The sequence below is a fragment of the Myotis nattereri genome (genome assembly GCF_964212035.1).
Source record: "Myotis nattereri genome assembly, chromosome: 7".
Lineage (NCBI taxonomy): Eukaryota > Metazoa > Chordata > Mammalia > Chiroptera > Vespertilionidae > Myotis > Myotis nattereri.
This window is the reverse complement of record NC_138082.1, coordinates 12625275-12648245: the sequence shown is the minus strand read 5'-3', so window position 1 is coordinate 12648245 and position 22971 is coordinate 12625275. Positions and strand designations below refer to the sequence as shown.

General features: G+C 39.3%; 1 protein-coding gene across 1 annotated transcript in view; it reads right to left on the bottom strand.

Moving 5' to 3' along the window:
* Nucleotides 1-22971, bottom strand: part of PARD3B (par-3 family cell polarity regulator beta) — a 907405-nt gene that overhangs the window by 415827 nt on the left and 468607 nt on the right. The window contains exons 6-10 of the mRNA XM_081095604.1: nucleotides 15718-15804; nucleotides 9441-9566; nucleotides 6421-6779; nucleotides 3936-4075; nucleotides 2674-2802 (exon numbers count right to left, since the gene is read on the bottom strand). Coding sequence (XP_080951730.1) covers nucleotides 2674-2802; nucleotides 3936-4075; nucleotides 6421-6779; nucleotides 9441-9566; nucleotides 15718-15804 — 841 coding nt within the window. The remainder of the gene's footprint in view (nucleotides 1-2673; nucleotides 2803-3935; nucleotides 4076-6420; nucleotides 6780-9440; nucleotides 9567-15717; nucleotides 15805-22971) is intronic.

Sequence of the window (22971 nt, the reverse complement as noted above, 5' to 3'; positions counted from 1 at the left end):
AGAATGATATTGCGACCAGCTCTAGATCACACAGTAAGTGCTGAATACAGACTTTGAGGACAGGGAGCTGAACTCCAGAGATGACTCTAAGTGTTAAGAAACTTAGGCCTCTAGCTCATGCTCGTTGTGGGGACCTGCACAGGTTACTCAATAACAATGAACCTGTTTTCTCAACTGAAAATTAGAGCTGGACTCACAGATTCTTCCAGCGCCCTTTAGGATGAACATTCTATTATTCCATTTGCTACATTTCACATGTTATTGCCTTTGCCTGAAAATGTATTCAGAGTTTCAAACTGGGACAGATTCAACATCCTTTCCCCCTTACATGGTGGAAGAGGGAGCTTGTAAGAAGAAGGACGTAGGAGGGGGGGGGGGAATGCTAGAGGACACACGGGGAAGGGGAAGGGCATAGGGACTGTTAGATGGGGAACCAGGGGCATGTGAGGGTTTGAGTTTCCAGCTGGAGCTCTGTCATTTGTTTCTTTTGCATGCACAGGGGGCGACTGGGAAGGTTCTCTTTCTACATAGGGTTTTGCTCCTTCCAGGACCCTATTCAACAGAACACACAGATAAAACTCCTTTCCTTGTGCTCCTGTCCCTGAAACAAGTACTGCCTAATCCCACTGAAGTTTTCTGAGTTTTTATCCCCAGTAACCAAAGAAATGGACAGGAAGCAAAGGGCTTCCTGCCATGTCCACATGCAGCCCCCTTTTTATTGTTTCTTTCCACTTCAACTTTTGTAGCAAAACACTAAGATGTTGGGATAAATAAAGGATTGAAGGAAAAATCTATCAAATTTTAGGGGGAAAAATTTAGACTCCAAGTTTCTTCAGCATTTCTCTTTAGGAAAAGTAAGGAGCTTCAGCAAGGAGATGAGATAGAAATTCCAGATTCTGTCTTCCAAAATGCTTGGATATAGAAGAGTCAAATAGAGGAAAGGAGGTGGGGAGTGCTGTCTTTGTGGTTTATGCCACTAGTTATTCTTCCTTTTTCTATTTCCCTAGAAGAATGTATAAGATGATGGGAAAGAGAAGGAATAATTGAAAGGAAACTCCATGCCACAAAAAAATCATGCTGGGAAGGCAGTCCTTTGGCCAGTAATAATGAGCATTAATATATGAGAGAGGTGACTCAGCAAGGCTGTCTATTCAAACATAACTCATGTTTAGGCTCAGAGTAAATATCGTAAAGGTTATCTAGTCTGATCACCTTATCAATGTGAGGATTTTTCCTGAGAGCACCTTAGGCAGGTGGTGAGGCAGGCTCTGTTCCAATATCCTATATAGCCCATCTCCTTCTTGGACAGCTCCAATAGTTAGAAAGTTCTTGGAACATTATCACTTCCAACTACTTGTGTTGGTGCAAACTCAATAAGGGCAAAAATGAGTTTTATTTTTGCATCCCTAGAACCTCCTATTTAGTGCACAGCAGATGCTCAATAAATTGTTAACTTAATGCAAACGTAAATTAATGAATATAAACTAAAGAAATAGATTAAGACTACTCTCTAATCTATGCAATGACTCTTTACATATCTGATAACAATTATGATGTGTCCTGAACTTTCTCTTTCTCAATCTAACTATCCTCAATTTTCTCAACTAGCCCTCTGTTGATCTAACTCTGGGGACTTATTATATTACCCATATGTGCTTTTGTAATTTCTTATATAGATTCAAAGGAAATAAAATAAAAACCAAGAGGTAATAAAAAATCCTCTTATCACATCTATTTCTCTTTGTTATTAGCCATAAAAAGTCCTTTGAAGATTCTATATAGCCTTCTCAAATATTTCAATAATAAAATATATACAATGATTGTGTTCATTGTAAAAAAGTGAGAAAATAAAATTCTCTCATAATTCAAGCTATTCAGGTACATCTCCTTTCAGTTATTTTTAAAAAAGATTTTAAAATGTAATTTGATCATACGACATAGATCATTTTATACACTGCTCTTTAACTTAACAATATACTATAAACGCTTTCTCATGTTATTATCAATTCTTCACTGAGACTATTCAAAGTTCTTATATTTCCTTAGAAGCTATCTAGTTATTTACCCAATCAATACCTTATGGTTGTACAGAATACACTATATCACTACAATAAATAGGACTTAGGAAAAAAATATATGTCCACGAATTTTCCCCACATAGTTGCTAATCAGTTTAGGAGAGATTACCAGAGGTAGAGTTCGAAAGGTCAAAAGGTATACATTTTTAATAAGACTTTTGAAATATTCTCTCTCTAGCTACCTTTCCCAGCCCTCAAGACTAGGTTAAATTCCCTTGTTATATGTTACTGCAGCACTGAGCAGTTTCTTCATCACCATTTTGAATATCTTATTACATTCGTATTTCCTTTTAGACTGCAAACTGCAGTAAGGCAGGGCCATTGACGTTATTGCTATCTGTGTTTTGCATAAGACCCACCACATAGCTCATACTCAATGTATATTTTACTCAGCTGAGTATTGTCAAATTGCTTCCTTAAAAGGGTCTTGTGCACCAGTAAGCAACATTTATCCAACTCCTTGCATCAACATCCTAAAACTGAGATACCCCAAGTGCAGCAAAGCACTCCTGGTGTGAAGGAAGCCTGGGACTTAGATGTCCTCCTTCAGATGTTAGGAGTTTACTGAGTTCAGCAAGCTCTGCCTGAACATTACCAGCTCTCGGGGCAGGAAGGCTCCTTCTTGGCGGGCGATGACCAGAGATGCTGTCTCTCCCTGCTTGGTGCTCCTCAGCATGGCCACCAGCTCTTCCTGAGTTCGGCCAGTGACATCTCTGCCATTCACCTGATGAGGACATTCATAGGAACCATCACAATTACAGCACTTGCCATCTCCTTCTACCCTAATTGGTTTTTGAAAGTAAGCAGCAAATGGACTTCCCACAATCCACGAAGATCTGAAGTCATTAGTGAAAACCAACCATGGGCCCAAACCAACCATGTTTAAAATAACAACACACCAACCATCACTCATTAAGGTGTTGGACAGCCTCAGAGAATCAGTAATTAATATGAGCAGTTTCTCCTAAGACTTCACAGTCTTATGAGGAGAAAATAAAACTGAAAGATACCAGAGAATGATTCTTTAAGTAAGAAAAAGGTGTATTTCAAATGCTTAGCTGGCACCATTTTCTGCCTCATGCAGGAAGCAGAAATGGACTATTATCACGTGGCAAATCCCTCTGGGAACAGGAGTCTTTTGTTAACATTCTATAGCATTCTCCATGTTTGGAAAATTACAGTCATCAGGTCATCGTAGATTATTGGGAATTCTCATTTGCAGCTGTGTTGTCATTCAGTACATCTTCTTTCATGATCTAGAACTGCCGACAGAGCGATGTAGTGTTGCTTCTATGCCATGAGGAAGTTAAACGGAACCAGCAGTTTCAATGAAGCTGCTTTCTTGAAAGGTAAGCTGACAATATATATTTGCCAAGGAGTTGAGGAGATGATTCTATCAGACAAAATTAAATGAGAGGGAAAAAAAAAAGCCTCTTGCATTGGGTAATTCCAAATTCTTCTCTAGAGGCATAGATCAACCCAAGACAGGCTGCCCCATTTTTGAAAGAAGTTTAAAGAAATTGTTACCAGGGCTTGGGTGTAACTTTGAAAATCTTACCCCTAAATAAAGGAACTCAGATTTGATCCAAATTCCCCAGGGGCCCTAAGAGGTGAAAGTAAGACAAAGAAGACAGAGAAAAGCTTTCAGGGTAACTTGTCCCAGTATCACTGGCCTCACTGGGGGCTTACTAAGTTAGGCTGCTTATTAACGAGTCTTATAATTAAAGTCTTTATCCTGTATTTCAGTAATGATTTTCAATATATTATATTCAAAATTTAAGTATTAATACATGCGTTTAATATACTTACTTAAACACCAAGAAATACTTTATTGAAGATATTAATTTCAATTCTTACCTCCAAAATTCTGTCCCCGGATTGCAGACGGCCGTCTTTTATTGCTGCTCCCTTTGGTAAAATGTTTTTCACAAAAATGGGACCAGGACCATGTATGGAAGAGTCTCTGGTGACCACAGTGAAACCAAGTCCTTCCGGGCCTAGTGAATAAGACCAGGAAAACGCAGGGTCATCATAAGAGGAATAATATCATATCCGATCCTGCACTAAATGCTACCTAATTTAGACTCATGTAGAACAAGTGAAATAGTTACATTCCAGAAAATGTTTTAAATAAGTTTCAGTTGTTCTAGTTGCAAATACAGATTGTAGTTTCTGACAGGCTATGATGCCATCAAAGCGGATTTAGGGCCAAGTGCAGACATGTAACACTTTTGTTTATTAAGGCCCTAGAAGAAATGCCACAAGTTGTCCACACACCTGGGAGATTGAATTCTCAGTTAACCATTAGAAGCAAAGGACCCTGGGACATGAGTTCTGCCAGCACTCAATCAGCGGGTTCCCCTATGGCCCCTTTTACGTGCATCTGTCCCTTGTACGCTGCACCCCACTGTCCCTTCACTCACTCCTGCTGCTCCTGTCCCGCTCGCTTGCATCTTCAAGCTCTCGGTAAGGATATGGTTTTTCACTCTATCTAAGGGTATGCTCAGATTTCTCTATCCTAACGAGTTCTTACTCCAATCTTACTGCTTCTTCAGTCTTCCATCACCAGTGACCTACCTGTGAGCATACCCAGTAATTCTTCCTATTCTTAATTTTTCCCCTTCTCTAGTGTTGACATTTTTTAGCAATCATTTTCTTGAAATTAACTCTCCCCTTGGTCTCTGTATCTTTATTTTTTGATTATTTCCTACCACTCTGATCATATCATATCTGTCATTCTCTCTCTTACCCACTATTCTCCCATAGCAATAGATGTTCTCCAAGGACCTGTCCTGGAGCCATTTTTCCTCCAGACCCAGCTCCTGGCTCAAACTATCTTCTCCCTATAAATGACACCTGAATGTCGTTGTTTGGCTCCAGTCTCTCTGGTGTCGGCATTCTAGAAATCACCATGCACATATTTTCACCAGCTCTTCAAACGTCACCATGAACCTGTTCTCTGATGCAGATCCCGACCTTTTCAAACATACTCATCTACATAAATTTATAATTTCTAGAAATGGCATCTCCATCGTGCAAGTTACTCTAGCTGAAACTCTCAGCAATAACTGTAATTCCTCTCTCTCGTCCCTCCTATATCCAGGCAGCTACTAAGGCATACATATTATATCTGAACACATGCAATGCACCCTTTGCTGAGACTTTGTTGTTTGGCCTCTCCTTTGGTGTATCTTTTTGCTCTCAGATTAATCTTCCCAAAGTACAACTGTGATGTTATATTCTTTATTTTTACAATCAAGGCTTTCTGATGGATTTTTTAAGGCTACATTCTACTTTTGATTCATCTATCCTCAAAGCACACAGCCTTATATCTATACACAGTTGGGTAATTTGTACGAAAAGCACAAATTGTGCATTTATATAAAAAGCCCAATTGCTAAGCACACTGGTCTGTTTGTGCCTCTCAGTCAATACATTTTCTTTCTAGTATAGAATTCTTATAGGGGGAGGCAATTTTGACCAAAGGATCTTTCAGAATAATCTCTATTAAAGTACATGTTTTTTGCTTTGAATGTATGTTAACAAGCATTCTAAAACTACTTTATGGCCATTAAATGACCTGCTAATTTAGACAAGAATCTATGAGATCTTAGTTTCTTTTGAATTGAGTCTTGAAAATCACATATTATTGTATAAGTCTGCAGTGGGGGAAGGGAAGTTACAAAATAAACAAAGGCACGGAAATGCATGAATGCTTATGTTTATGATAATATTGCATACATATGTATGTACACCCATGATCTAGTCTCATTGATCTGCATCTGAAGTGGATAGAAGGATTGAAAAGATGAATAAAAGGTTAAACATGCCTTTGAAATTAAGTATATTTTTAAAAATTGCTTGCAATGTTGAATTAATGATATGACTAATTGTCACATGTTTGGTTTCTGAGGAGTAAATTATTTTTGCTGGTCCAAAACTATGTTAGAGAACCAAAAACATATGTTTTTTTGAGCTTGGCCTAAGGTTGTTTCAAAATCATGAATCTTGCTCAAAACAGGAACAACTGAATTTTAGTGTCTATTTAGTATTAACTTGTGTTACAGTATTGCTCTGTCTCTATCAAGTTTGCAATGATTCTCTCCATTCCCCAGCATGTCTATTATTTTCTTGTTTAAAATAATTTACACTCTTCACAAGAAGAGATGAATAAGAAAGTACTTTAGTTTTCAGAAATGTGTTACCTAAGTATACACTTAAATCCATTCTTTGATACAATTAAATGAAGGGAGAATTAACGAAATTAGCCTTAATGCATTTCTCTTAACCAATTTTATACGTTACAATAATAGAATGCTATTAAGCATAATTTAATAATTACCTTTCTTAAGGTCAATCTTAATTTTCTTTGCATTTTTCTTGCTGCCAAACCCCAAGAGAGGGGAGAGTGAGGGAGAGGATGGCTTTCTCCCTATTCTTGGTACTCGGGGGCTCTTGCTTTGCTGCAGGGAAGGTGACCCATCTTCTTCGGGGCTGCTTGTTCCTGTGAGACTCACGGTCTTTATTCCCGATCTTGGGTGGACAGGTGGTGGTGGCTTTGTTCTCGAAACACCATCGCTGCTACCAAAAATGTTCAGAGGTCCAATGACTGATTTTTCGTACTGCTCACGGTTTTGAGGGGGGAGCACGTGGAGGAGGACACAGGGAGCTTTCATTGCCTGGCGGAAGACGTCTTGAGCCCTTGAAGGAGAGTTAGGAAACATGTAAGGAAATGTGGAAAGAACCGAGGTTAGCAATGCCATCTCTAAAGCACGCCAGCATCACAGTGATGGGAGCAGCACAGCATTAGCATAGGAGATGCTATCACTACTCAACGAGGTTGACTTTGCTAACTGAATACTAGTTACCACTCACGTCCTGCCCATTAGGTGCCCTGTACTAGGCTACACATGCATTATTCTCTCAATCTTCTTTTTTTTTTAAGAATATATTTTTATTGATTCCAGAAACAGCAAGGGAGAGATAGAAACATCGACGAGAGGCAATCATCCATTGGATGCCTCCTGCACACCCGCAACTGGGGATCGAGCCCACAATCTGGGGATGTGCCCTGACCAGGAATTGAACCATGGCCTCCTGGTTCATAGGTCCATACTCAACCACTGAGCCATACCAGCTGGGCAAGTTTCTCAATCTTCTTAATGACCATATTAGCTCAGTAAAATTAGCTCTCATTTTACAAAATGAAAAAAAATTGAGGCCCAGAGAGATTAAGTAACTTGTCTAGAAAACCACAGCTTTTAAGCATTTCTAAATCAATCCAGTAATGATTACTGAAGTAAATATCAAAGCAAGCTTTAATTTTAGATGGGAAAAAATCATTTTGTATATTGATCAGATTATCAATTAATTCCCTTTTAGGACTTCATTCTAAAGTATAGGTGTTCTGTAACATGAGTTGTGTTCCCAAAGTTCAGTTTTGACACACACGTTTCCTCACAGAGACATCTGGTAGGTGTGCGGGCTGAGCCGGATGTCATAGTGGGTTGTCGATCCCATATGCACCCTCTTGTTCATTCTGGTCACTCTGCTGTGGACTACCTACAGTTTTTACTTTTTTGTCTTAGCACTTTATATTTCTCCTCAAATTTCTGACTACTTTTTCTTCTTCTCCTTCCTCCTTCCTCTTCCTCTTCCTCTTCTTCCTTATGCCTTATGATGAGGTAACATTACTCCCTTCCCAGCCTTTCTTGCCAGTGAGACACAGTGAAGGCGTAGAGAAAAGCTGGATTATCTGGAAGGCAGAGACTTTTTTGTTCTCCCATTTCTCTTTCCTACTTTTTGAAACTCAGAAGTGATGGAGGGAACCCCTGCAGCCATCCTGTGAGCCTGACACAGCGGAAAGGTGGCAGCCACACAAGAAGAATGGTAAAGCAGAAAGAGGGAAGACGCCTGCTACGCTGATGATGGTGGACTCACCACATCAACGCTGGACTGCCACCTCCATACTTTTTTTCCTTAGAAAAAATAAATGTTAATCTTGTATGAGCTACTTTTATTTCAGGCCTCTGTTACCAGAAACCACACCAAATAATAATGAATCATAATTCCCACTGCCTTCTGCGCCCCCCTCATCTTTCTGAAGCACTGAATTGCCCATGTGGGTAGTGGAGGAGCGAGAAGACTGCATATGACAACCCCACTCTCCCGGCCAGGTCCTTGATCAGGAGTCAGTTTCTGTTCTCAACTAACTCCACACAGAATTTTTTTGAGCCCCAATTTCCACCTCTAAAAAATAGGGAAGATAATGTCTGTCTTACATACTTATCAAGTCCTTGTAAAAGACAGTAATATCATTATTAATAATTACTATAATTTTATCTATTATTCATTATTTTCAAAAATAGACAATTAAGGTTTCCTTTTCTTCCACACTTAAACCTGATGCTCCCTAAACCCACAACCACTGGCCCCTTCCCTCCACAGAGTATACTGACAACTAATGGCCACAGGGAAGATATATTATGAGTTATTTTGGTCAGAAACAAGAGGTTGGTGATGATTACTAGGAAGTATTCATCACACTTTTCTTCTTGCTCCAGAATCCCAAGGCAAGGCCAACATACATTTAAAAAATACATGCAGCCCTAGCTGGTTTGGCTCAGTGGATAGAGTGTTGGCCTGCGGACTGAAGGGTCCCGGGTTCGATTCCAGTGAAGGGCACATGCCTGGGTTGTGGGCTCGATCCCCAGTAGGGGGTGTGTAGGAGGCAGCAGATCAATGATTCTCTCTCATCATTGCTGTTTCTATCTCTCTTTCCCTCTCCCTTCTTCTCTGAAATCAATAAAGATATATTTAAAAAATAAAAAATACATGCAGGCTGCTACATCTTCTAAATCTTTGGTGAACAAACCTATTCCCATCACATTTTCATTCACAGAGAAATGATTTCTTGGGGGAGAGTATTTTAATCCCCTCCCCCCTTTGTTCCTATTATTCAGTGAGTCCTCACAGACATCACTCACAGATATTTAGTTGAAGGAAGACTGCTGATACCAAGTAAGTTAATTAATAAGCTGAACTAACAGTCTGTGAAAAGAGTCATTAAATACCAGTTTAACTGACCCATATCCCAGGAAAAACAAACCCATCTATAGATGCCCCAGAAAGACAACCAGCTGGGAAGGCTTGCTCCATTCCACAGTTTACCATTCATTCCTGGGGCTGTCGGGGGCTTTGCGTGTGCTGAAATATAAGCTGCAATTAAAAATGGGTAGTCTAGGGTCCTTCAAAGGGAACTGATGGAAATTTTACCTAGAATTTTGATCATAATGAGCTCAGCAATGATTGTAAACACTCTAGGCATCATGTAGCATATAACACAATGAAAAGAATGCTTACTGAACAAAGGTTTTGTCTGCGAGGTCCACGTGGTTGATCTTTACAATGCACTCATTCTCCTGAAACAGTCCTTCCCGCTTGGACCTGCTGTTTTCTTCAATGCCTCGGATGAAGAGTCCGAGAATCCTAAATGCAAAATTTAGGTTGAAGTGCAACTGAATAATAATATGCTCATTATTTCTCCACTTGCAACTATTCAGAAATAAGTACTGATTTTTATTTATGGGAGAAAAAAAGATGCTTTATATTCAGGCAACTGTCTGTTATTTAAATCCTAAGTGGGGAAAAAAGGACAAAAAACACAACTCACTCAAAAGAGAAAAATCCCTTCAAGACAAATAGACATAAATGCCTACCCAGGGCGCATGAATCTACAGTCCCATTTCCAGTGCTTGCAGGAAACTTAGAAAGGGCTCCGGAGGCTAAGTGCAGCTGAGGGTACAACAGGCTGGTGGTCTGGAGGAGGGCATCACCGCTGACCGCAATATGCAGTTAGTGCCAAGGGGGCGACTTGATGGTTAGTAACAGGAGAGGATGAGTTATTCATTGTAATGTTTTTGCAGTCTTACTGCCTGTTTCAATAATTTGCCTCTTAAGAAGTTAACATTTAAGCACAGATCTTATTGCTCCATTTAGAAGGAAGTTTGGTCCTATTTGTTAATGGAGTCAAACATGTGCTGAGTGTCTTCTATGTGCTCAGGAAGGAGGCGTATGAGACAAGGTTGTAGGGCCAGGGCAAATGGTCAGTACATGCTTAGAGCAAAACAGAAATTAAAAGTCTGGACACATCAATAAGCGTAGACCCTTCACAGAAGGATGTGGGGAGAAAGTGGGGTGAAACTGGGTCAGAAGAATGAGTAGAATTTGGATAGGAGAGAGAGAATCAACAAGAAGGCAGGATAGATGCTGTGTGTTTGTGTAAGTGGCCTTGTGTGAGGAGCAGTGTGGGAGCTAACACTGGATGGGGCGGCCAGTGGAGGGGCCTTGAATACTTTCCAATGGCCTTAACCTGATATGGTTGGAGTGGTACCCGCACCCCCACACACCGCTTTTGAGCAAGGCAGTGGTGCGAGGAAGGCAGGGCTTTGGGAAGAGGTGCCTGAAATTTCAACCACTCTGGATTCAGAGAGGACACCTGGTGGCTCCTGGTGCTTTGTGGTTGTGGCTTAAAGTCAGGAAGGGAGGGAACTGGAAAAGAAAGGAAAGCGAAAGAACTATAGCAATAGAAAGATAGGGATTGAATTTTATATGTATACTAGAGGCCCGGGGCATGGATTTGTGCATCGGTGGGGTCCCTCAGCATGGCCCGCAGGGATCAGGCTGAAATCAGCATCCAATATCCCCCAAAATTGTAGTAGTGGGCGGAGTGGCAGGTGGCCAGGGAGGAACTGCTCCTGCTCATCCTGGTCATCTGAGTGGGGATCCCTCTGTGGGTGTGCACTGAGCACCAGGGGGCAGCTCCTGCATTGAGCGTCTGCATTGAGTGTGTGCCCCCGGTGGTCAGTATGCATCATAGTGACTGATCAACTGGTCACTTAGGCTTTTATATATATAGACTAGAGGCTTGGTACACGAATTCATGCACGGGTGGGGTCCAGCCAGCCCGCCCCGATGGGAGCCCATTGGGCTGGGCCAGCATGGGGGAAGGGCCGTCGGTGGTTGGCCAACTGGCCTCACCCACAATCGGGTGTTGGTGGCGGATCAGGGGCTGGGCTGGCTGGGGAGGGCGGGCGATCAGGGCCCGGATCAAGCTGGTTGACTGCTGCAGTGCGCATCATAGCCATCGGTCATTCTGGTTGTTCTGGTCATTCCACTGTTCTGGTCGCTGGGCTTTTTTATATACATATATATAGATAGGTGTGTGTAAATCTATTACATATCAGTAGTAACTACATAGAAAACTAGAAGATATTAAATTCATGTCTATTATAGATTTTTCTCTTTTGAGGATTTCCCTGCTCCTTGTGGCATGTCAGGGTAACTAGCTGTAGCCCAGAGTGAGAAAGACCTTCTCCACAAGGAATTTTCTGGGTGTGGAGAAGCTGCCATCTCCTCTTCCCTGGTCCTCTTGTTTTTCTTTGTCATCTCCTTCTATAGGGGCCTCGAGGGCTATTTTACAGCCCCTCTGTATTACATCTCAAATCTAAATAAGATTATGAGCACACTTTATGGGTGAATAATAGGGTCAGCCATGGACAAAGGGCTGCCACTAATAAAAATAGAGGAGAAAACCCCTCTTTCTGTTTGGAACAGCCACAAAGTGGAGCCTCTGCTGCCAGGGCCTCAGCTGGCTGAATGAGCACATGTCATCTCAAGATGGCAGCAGGAGAAGCACAGCAGTGACACTGAGATCTCTACTGAAAACATATTGGATGGATACAGTATGCGGATGCAAGAGAGAGAACTGCAAACAGTCATACCCCCCATTCAGGGAAGGCCCAGGGTCACAGGCCCAGTGTGTGCTGAGGTGTTACACTTCACTCCCTAGTTCCAGTAGGTTAGTAATTTAACCTCATTCTGTGCGGAGGAGGACAGGGGCCAAGGTTGCTATTTGATAAAGGATCTGAGATTCAAATGAAAATCTTTAAGGCACTAATCCTACCTTAATCTAACATAATATTAAAAGTTGAACTCTTGGACATGCAAAAATATAAAAGTAAAGAAATAGAACAAACTAGTGTTTCTTTCCTAAATTCAACAACTCTCTGAGAGTTCACATTTTGGAGTTTTGTTATGGTGGACTCACAATAACATGATCCATTAGGAGACTCACATGTGGTTCTAAACTAGTTTATGTAAGTGATATTTTTTTAGCAAGCATTCAAGTCTTCCTTTAATTTAATTCGGTACATCATCAGTCATGTAATGCTACTCCGTAGGATTTAATTTCACATTTTGGGAGATGAATTAATTCTTTCAGGCCACTGGGTTGCAATGTAGCTGGCATTTTACAGCTGGAGCATGCTATGTGACCCTTGCTGATCTAAATAACCTAACTCTCCATGAAAAATTTATTGACAGTATAAGCCCAACTCTAAAAGCCATGTGTCAGAGGTAATTTTGGTAAAATGTAAAACTGACTGATTTTATGAGTTTGGTCCCTGGCAAACCATTCCTGCCTCTCTGTTCCTTGGAAGGAATGGATTCCTCCAGTTTGATTTCATGCAGAGTATGAGAGACTCAGAAAAGAATCCCTCATAACCCACTTTGCCCCACGCTGGTGGGCTGCATTAGCTGTCTCATTTGAGACCAAGACTCTCAGGATATAATGATTAATGCTGTCGAGGAGTTATAAGCTGAGATAAACAGGTTAATTTGCATTAATGAGCAGTGATAAAGGAGGCTGAAATCCATAGTCCCGAAGAATCAGAGGGGTAGCAATTGCTCCTTGGTCTTCTGAGAATCATTCAGGCACCAACCCACCCTCTCCCTGGCCGCCTTCCATTCTTCCCACTGCATCACATGGCCTCCACCACGCTCCCAGCTTAGCATTCTGATCTAAACATCAGTTCTTCTCACATTGTGTCTCTCTTGACCCATCCCTTCCTTCTTCTCTCTCATATTTAGCTGTCCTTCCTATGAAACTGAGCTACAGTATTGTTATTTACTAAAAATCAAAGAGATTCAATGACTTTAATTATAAAACAAAACCACATTGAGTTTTAAAAAAATAAAATTACATTGTTTTTTACCTGCCAAAACTCAGTTTTTTCTATATATATATATATATATATATATATATATATATATATATATATTGTTTGTTTGTTTGTGTTTTACTGTGCAAGCCAATAGTCCTCCATACAAGCAGCATTTAGCACCCTGTGCTGTGATAGCCAATGAATCTATTGAGGCTTTATCTAATACAACAGCCACTATATTGTACTCAGGGTGTTCTAGCTTAGATTAGGTTTCTAATTCAACAACAGGTGTGGCAGTATTTTTCTAAAAAAAAAAATTGGAGGCAAAGCCAATTACAGTAGTCCTAGTAAATAACTAAATGTAAATTCTAATTTAAAATAATGACACAAACCAATAAATGGAAGGAAATTAAGAACTAAGTATACCACTCTGACCTTAGCTCACCCCACCCCCTCTCACAGTGAAACCATATGGCATTATGAAGTCAGACACTTGTCTGACACGCTCTATACCCAGTTACATGTAGACACATGGGTTGAGTTAAGTGTGCTTTTTCAGCCTGTACTCATTACTTCTTAACTTTTATTGGCTCATGTCTCCACGTCCATACTATTTTTTTATGTTTTTAAATTAAATTTCCTTTCTATAATACTAGTGGATAGCAGAAAAAAGTTACACAACTATTTCACTAAGTTACTGAACAGTTGACCATGAACTTATAAAAGTTCATTGTTGAACTAAGCTTTTCTGTTTTAGTCAAAATAATAATAATAATGACCATTTACACATTCATATGGTGTGTGTTTTACAAGGGGCCTTCCCATTTTTAATGTCATTTAATCCTCATAACCTTGATGTGAAATAGGTATTCACAAGAGGCAAATTGAGGGGACTTGCTCAAAGTTATTAAAAGAGAACGCCGCGATTCAAATCCAAGTGTTCTGAATCCAAGTCCAAACTTCTTCCCACTATTCTAGGAGGCTTATGCTAGAGAAGTCAGAACTAGGAGGGAGAAGGGAGGAAATCAATAAACTCCAGTGAGTTTTCCTCATTTGAAGTGAGAGAAGGTGATTGCTGGTCTAGAGGGTCAACCTGTTTTCCAAACCACTGAAAATGAAGTATGATGATGATCACATTGTATATTCCCTCACGATTTGGACATTGGGATGATCTTGCGTTCTACTCCAGCTTCATTAAGCTAAAGGGCCTGTACTGTAACCCCTCTGGTATTTCACAAAGCTCTACCGCTGCACTTCTGCCAAAAGCCATTAGACTTTCTCAGGACAACTGGGTAAATACTCTCCCTGTCTATCAGAAACAGCCTCCGCTTGTCCTGTGCCATCACCCGGAACATTTATAAACACCCTTATTAACACATACAGGAAATGAGACAATAAGAGCCAACCGTTTTTCAGTTCATTTCTTTTTCAGGAGCATCCATTCCGGCAACAGCTTGGCATCAGCTGTTATTTGCAGAAAAAAAAAGGTGATGACTTTGCAATTACAGGTAGCAGATGGCTACCTGCTGAAAACGATGCCAACCAAAATATCAGGCCTAAACCTGCTCTTCCTGCTATATGGCAGCCTGAATTGAATAAATATTCAGAACCAGTAAATTAATACTATATAACCTTTGGGAAAAGTTCTATTTTAGATAGAGCAATGGAGTGAGAGCAAGTCTGGAGATCTGGATTTTGTACGACCTTGAGAAAATCAACTGACTTTTCTACTCTTTGGTCTCTCCTAAGCTGAAATAAAGTGTTGTGCCTTTTTGATGATGCATTTAATTTAAGAAAACAAATATAGCAAACTACTTAAAATCATGTCATATGAAATATTGATTTTCTTTTAAGTTTTAGAGAGTCCTTGTCAATAGAAATCTAAAGGCAGTATCTTGTTGAAAAGTGACATAATATCTAATACTAGTTTTGTATGGTTGTTATAACAGTATTAATATTAGCTTTCGGGTACACATTTAATTTCCATCAGTATCCAATTGGGTAGACAGTATTTTCAAGAAATGCTGACACAATCTAAATTAACATTCGCCAGTGTAAAATTTTAAAAGGATATGGTAAGTTATTTATAAATGATCATATTTTATTTTTTTAAGTAACTAGCATGATGACATTTTGCTACTATAGCTAACGTCATCAGAATATACACAGCTTTTGATATGATTAGATATGTTATATTATTTATTATTCTAAAGTCTATATTCCTGAGGAATATCAGAAAATATCAGTTTGGAATTACTATTTTCATTTGTTGAAGTGTATTTTAGAACATTAAAAAATTCAGTTGCAATATTCATCTAACAATATGTTAAAATCTTTTCTAAGGATTTTGTTTACTACATATTACTGATAAGAATACATTAAGAAAGCACTTCAGAATTAATTGTAAATTCAGGAAGTGTCATTGATTTTTTTTCTTTTCCATTGCATCTTAGAAACAAATTATTTCATTTTCTTTCTAACACCTACTTGGCCAACAGAAGTATTATCTTGAGGTGTCCATCTGAATAACAAAGATACACACTTAATCCTCTTCTGAGAAATGTTTGGGCAAATGAGCTCTGGTCTTGACAAGGTTTCCATTAGCAGGAACTCCTGATAGAAGTAAAGCATCTTACCTTCCACTCAGAGAAGAAAAGAAGGGCACGACATGTATTCCCAGGGGGCCTCCTTCCGCAGAAATCTCCACTGTTCTGGTCATATCACTGGGGCAGAAAAAAAGAACATAGATGAGTCTCTGCTAAAAAAATACAGATGAAGCACATTAAAAAAATGATTTTAAGATTATATCAACTTCTATAAATTTAACAGCAGAGATAAAACCAAAGGAGTGCATGATTTACTGATAATGTTCAGAAGATTTGGGAAATAAAATGCTTCAAAGAGTTTCTGATTTCTTATTTTTTCTCCTAGAAGAGGAACAAATGGAAATGACTACCTACAAAAATAACTTCCTACTTAATCTACATAAATCAACATATTTAAAAGGATGTACAAAAAAAATAAAAATTTTCCCCATTGAGACACACTTGAAAATTACTGTATAGATGATAAAATACATAGAACTAAGAACAGCTATGCATAATCATAAAGTATGATTTCCCCCAAAAAAGAGGAAAAATGAAATAAAATATGTATTTAATAGAAAACGCATAGAATTAGATTTTACAACTGTGAAGCCACAGTTGGTAATATATATAGGCATGTCCAAAGCATTATAAATCAAAATTTAAAGTTGCCTTTTAATAAGGCAACAGTTGTATTCAATGGAACAATTCCAAATTTTCACCTCTGTATGTTTTTTAGAGGCAGAAAAGAAGTTATAAAGCCTGGAGAAAATGTATTACAGAAAGAAATCGAAAGCCTGACCCGCCTAACCTACTCCAGATTAAGGAGAGGAGGAGCTAGAAACATTAACAGATAGTGTGTATGACTGAAATGTAGAAGACCCTGGGAGCTTTTGAGTAATAAAATGTGGAACTAACACGTTTTTATATAGATGGGAAATAATAACCGTGAGCAATTATTGGCTCTTTTAATCCCAGAGAGAGAAAATAAAGTTGCCAGAGGAAAAATGATAAAGTTGAAGCAAACATCCCAGTTATGGAAATTGTAAGCAGGTTTCTATTGTTTTCTATTTACATGAAAATGACCTGAAACTAGATGTCAAATTAAGAGATACAGCTGCTACAAATGCATTCCTGCTCCAAATTGAAAATGGTGAAATTTGGCTCCTTGCTGGAAAGTTGAGAACAGCATTAAGACAGCAAATGCCTAATGAACTCTCTGCATGAAATATTCTCTAAATTATCAGCAATCTAAAATAAATACATTAAATATATTCTCATCAGAGGATTAGGCTTATTTTTTAATGTGTTTTCATTGCAAACCTATTATCATTAAAAACGGCAAAAAAAAGGAGAGCATGTCACTTTCCAACATTTGTGGAATATGATGGAATTTCAAAGCTGATAATAAATTTCAGATGAGTTTTGCTCAGATATTGCTGATATATTTAAAACTTGTTCAGTCAAGCAGGTTATAGCAGAGGCTTGGAATAAAAGGTAGAAACAAAACAAATCTTAGAGTAATAATATCATAGGATAAAATAGATTCTTTTCTGTACTCTCTGTGTGAGAATATGGACATTATATGAATATATGTACATAAAATACGAGGTAAAGGAATGCATTATAAGTCATGAATAAAAATTGTTTGGTGGGCAGAGAATGTTATATAGCTTTTAATGGACCACAAGGCAATCATTTTTATATAATAACAGATATATATAGTGCTTTTGGAGGTATTTGAGGAAGACTAAACCAAAACATTCACATTCTAAGGTTACGGTATTGTTTTAAAGACTTTTAAAAACAGAGACTAAAATCTCATTTAACCATTGAAACTTTATCTCAACCTTTATGATGTACTTTTATAGTTTTGCCCTTAGACCATAACACTTATCTTTCCTAATAAATGTATTAAGTACACACATGCTGATAGATGGCACTCGTATGTATTATATAAAGGTTTTTGGAATGCAAGTGTTTAGTCTAGTATAGACTTCAAGATTTCAGCTTAAGAAGTTTTAGAATGCCTTTATGGATTCTCATTTTTTCTCTTTTGCAAATATTTCTCTACCTCCCTCAAAACCCCTGTGTAAACTTAAGTTCTATGTGTCACACTGATGTCTGCTCTTTATTAGTCCTGTATTTTTACATTCACTTAATAAAGTAAATCTTATAATCTGTTACAGTAATCAATCTTGTCTTAAAAACTAAAACTTTTTTGGGGGACGCATTTTTTTTAAGTTTCACTTCTACTTTATAAGATTTTATTTTTCAACAATTCAGAATGAACTTTTATGTTATTTTTATACAGGACAGCACAATTTTTGGCTTGAGGGATATTTGACAACTGTTATATTACTACGATGAAAATATTTTTATATTAGAAACAAACAAGACTTTCAATTCTGTTGACTGTAATATGCAGGCTCTTACAGGGAATTTGATCTAGTTAATATAGACAAGCATTGTAAGTTTTATGCATACCATGGCCCACCATGCTCTTTATAAATTGTTATCTGTTTTTCATTTCAAGACAGAAAGAAAAGCATTTTTAAAAAGGGGGCCTCAGAGATTAGTACATATATTTTTATTTATTTTTTAAAAACCCAAACCTCGGTATTATATAAATTTGATAGAGTTCCATAGAAATCTCTCTATACACCATTCGTGGAAGATAAACACAGCAAGTAGAGCTGGACACAGTACCTCATAGAGTGAAAATAGCTATCAAAGCTATTTGTTTAGGTAAGTTACAGAATAGAGTTCAGGGACCAGTGAGCAGGATATGCACACATTTATTTATGTACTAGAGGCTCGGTGCACGAATACACCAGTGGGGTCCCTTGGCATAGCCCAGCCGTGGGCAAACTACAGACCGCGGGCCAGATCCGGCCCGTTTGAAATGAATAAAACTAAAAAAAAAAAAAGACTGTACCCTTTTATGTAATGATGTTTACTTTGAATTTATATTAGTTCACACAAACACTCCATCCATGCTTTTGTTCCGGCCCTCCAGTCCAGTTTAAGAACCCATTGTGGCCCTCGAGTCAAAAAGTTTGCCCACCCCTGGCATAGCCTGTGGGGATCGGGCCAAAACCAGCAGTCCAATGCCGCCTGCTGCTCCTGTTCATCCGGGCTCCACTGTGCATGCCGCCGCCTCTTGGTAGGCTCACTGCCGCTCCGCTGTGGTCTCTAGGTTGTGATGGCCATCTGTGAGCCCTGCGTCCAGCGCCCGTTCCGTCAGCTGAGCAGCACTGCCACTGTGGGGTACACTGACCACCAGGGGGCAGTTCCTGCGTTAAGTATCTGCCCCCTGGTGGTCAGTTTGCATCATAGTGACTGGTTGACTGGTCGTTCAGCCATTCAGTCGCTTAGGCTTTTATATATATAGACTAGGGGCCCGGTGCACGAAATTCGTGCACGGGGGAGGGTGTGTTCCTCAGCCTGGCCTGCACAGTCTCCAATTTGGGACCCCTTGAAGGATGTCCTACTGCCAGTTTACAGGGATCTGGCCTAAACCAGCAGTCGGACATCCCTCTCGCAATCTGGGACTGCTGGCTCCTAACCGCTCACCTGCCTGCCTGCTTGATTGCCTCTAACCACTCTGCCTGCCGGCTTGCCCCACTGATGGTCTGCTTGCCCCTAACTGGCCCCCCTACTGGTCTGTTTACCCCCAATGGCCCCGCCCCCCACCAGACTGATCACCCACAACTGCCCTCCCCTCTTGGCCTCTAACTGCCTCTACCTCGGCCCCGCCACCATGGCTTTGTCCAGAAGAACATCTGGAAGGTCTCCCAGTCTAATTAGCATATTACTCTTTTATTAGTATAGATATATTTGTCTGTAAATATGGTTATGATTGCAGATATGAGTAGGACCAGGTAAAATTTTCTAGAATGGGCCTTTTATTACAGATGGTTTGCCATGTATGCATTTTTTCTAAAGAAGTAAAAATTACTTTAAAAAAATGTTTCAGGAAGACTTTGAGAAATTTAAAGTATCTGCTTTTCTTCCAAGAAAGTTGTCACTTTTATGCCAGAGTGAGAATTATTTGTATGCTTTGTATGTCAGCATTGGGCCACTGTGACTGGGGGTCACTTATCTTGAATAGAGAGTAATTATCTTGCTCACTGGCTGGGAGGGAGGGTGTGAGGCAGAGGAGATAAATACTCGGTTCTGGATTATTCATAGATTGCTGACTTTCTGGATTGATTGTGCAAGCCCCTCCTTTTATTGATGTCCACCTTCTATTGACAGACATCTACACTGGGAGAGAAATGAGATGAAACTCTCTTTCTTTTCATTGTAAAAAGCATTTGAATTCCTAAGGTGTGATAAGGCCACCCAGCCATCCACAGTCAAGGTACACATTTTCATGGAGGATGTTCCCACTCTTGAATAAATTAAAACAATTTTTTTCTTTTAATTTAAACTTTCTTCTATAACTGTTTTCCTGTTACTTAAAAGCTAGTTTTTTTGAAACTACTTCCAAAGCTTTTCAAGCTGTATATGTCCTTGGAATGAATTTATAAATAAGAATTGAGCCCGGCCGGTGTGACTCAGTGGTTTAGCATCGACTTATGAACCAGGAAGTCACAGTTTGATTCCAGGTCAGGTCACGTTCCCAGGTTGTGGACTTGATCCCCAGTACAGGGCGTGTAGGAGGCAGCCGATCAATGATTCTCTCTCATCATTGATGTTTCTATCTCTCTCCCTCTCCCTTCCTCTCTGAATCAGGAAGAATATATTTTAAAGAGAGAGAGAGAGAGAGAGAGAGAGAGAGAGAGAGAGAGAAGAGTATATATGTTTGTAAATAAGAAAACATGTATTTGATGCTCTTAGTCTTATTTTCTTTCATTAAAACTTGTGCAGGATAGGGAACTCCATAGATTCTCTTAATTTGAAGAAAGTTAGAGGGCAAGGTACTAATGCAGAGTTCCTTGGGAAAATGTGTCACTTATATTTTTTTATGTTTTTTTTTTTTAAATCAAAAACTGAAATATTTTCTATTCAGAAAATATATTTGGATCTAAATATCTTCTATAATTTTAACCCTAAAATATCAATTTAAATATTTTTAAAAATGGTTGGGATTTTTTTTTTTTTAAATAAGTTAGGTTACTGGATTTCTACATGTTACTGGATCACCTGGGTAATTTTCTGATTGGAAAATTAAGAATTATAGTCAGAGGGGAGGACATGAGAATTTTTAAAGAACATATTCAATTTACTTTAGAAGCTGAACTTCTCTTATCATGTGACTTGTTCTGTATGTTTGTCAAATTATATTATCACATAAGCATTGCTGCTATTGGGACCAACAGTGACAGTTGATTCGGTCATTTGAATGCCCACTGTCTGTTTTAATTTGTATGTTCGTTTTGACTCTGTTATATGCTCAAACTTCAGTGGAAGTCATGAGAACCTATTATTTTTGACTGCTCCCTCCTTTACGTTGGCAATATTCTTTTTTACTCAGAGGGACCTTAACTTTGATGTAAGGAATTGCTTCCGTTGCCAACTGTTTTCTTCCTTGCCAAGTAAGAGAGTTGTTGTGAACTCTTCAGTGATGCCTTCCCCAGGATACTTGCAGATGTTTTTGGGAAAATCATTTCATCCCCAACCTTTGCATGTCAGGTGATAGGGTGCCAGGGTGCCACCTCGCCTATTCCCTGGCTCTCCGATTCCAATGTGGCTCTCTCTCCCTTCGATCGCCATGCGATCATGGGGCCACAGGCAAGGCGGCATCCCCCCGGCTCTTGCCTGCTGCCTGGATTTCGGATCACTGTTCTTCCGTCCTTCCCCTTTTGCCTCCCATCATTGTGCCTACGTATGCAAATTAACCGCCATCTTTGTTGGCGGTTAACTGCCCTCTTTGTTGGCAGTTAATTTGCATATCGCCCTAATTAGCCAATGGGAAGCATAGTGGAGGTACGGTTAATTACCCTTTTTGTCTTTTATTAGATAGGATTGGGGGAGGGCTAAGAGTGGAAAATGTAGAAAATAAGATGAAAGGGATATTCTAGCAGTAGAAGGAAAACAGGATTGGATGCTACTTGTGAAAACAGACAAAAAATGAACTGTGGGGTAAATGAAAATACTTCAGTTAAGTAAAAGTCAGAAGATTTCACTACAGTCAAAATAGCTAAGTCCACACAGGTTCCTATGACAAACTTAAACAGAAGCAGGTAGTTACAAAGCATTAAGTCCAAAAGTGTTAACAAGATAAACATTCTAAGATCCAGTTGACAAAACTGATTCAATAATCACTGGAACCAGCTGCTACCTATGTAAGACGTTAGAACAAAATGATGGGAGGAGATGCAGAATCAGTGGTTACAAATGAGCTGCTCTGCAAGAACTAGATGGAAAGCGTTGCCTTTGGTTCCACCATGAGGAGAGGAGTCCAGCTTGAGGGAGAGGATACAACAGGAGCTGCAGGAGTCTGTAGGTCTAATTTCTTCACTCCAGGCAAATAGACAGCATTTTTAACAGTACAATGATTTAACTCAGTGAGGCCACTCGCTTAGAGTAGGGAGGAGACTGGACTTGGGGGAGGGATGGGGAGACAGTTTGGTTCAGAAGGAAATCATGATTCACTTGTGAAGTTAGACAGCAAGTCAATCCTAGTGGTGATGTTAAGTCAAGTGTCTGAGTAAATAATTTAAACTACGACCAAAAGCATGTTTCCTTATTTGTATAATGGGAAATTAAGATAAATCTCTAGTAGAGTTGTTAGTTTTAAAGAAAAAAAATAGAGAAGCTAACATATACATCATATATCAGTATCTGCTATATACAAGGGGACCAATAACTATCAGTTATTAGTATGATTATTAGAATGTTCTGAGGGAACAAGTAAGCTTATGGATTAAAAAGGAATAACCTATTTCAGGCTTTACAATTTTTCTCAACTTATTTCCTTTGTAAGACTTTTTAAATAAATCTGTAAATACTTTAGGGCTGAGGAACCTTTCTTCACGATTAGACTGCTGACAGTGAGAGAGAAGACGGAGGCTGTAATAGGTGGATAGAAGGCAGCGGTTGGTGGCCTTTAGGGACTGATGCCCAGTCCATCATATACAAGGGAGTGAGTGATGGAGTCCAGAGATGCACATCCCAGAACAGCTTGCATATGAGACTGAAGCCCACCTGATGTAAATGTTCTGTTAATGCAAATATACTGAGTAAACATCTAACAAAGAATTTGCTGTTGATGGTAGTGGAATTCACTTAATTCACTTGAATTCAACAAATAGTGAGTAGTTCCAATGGGGAAGTTCTGCAAGGAAAAAACAAAGA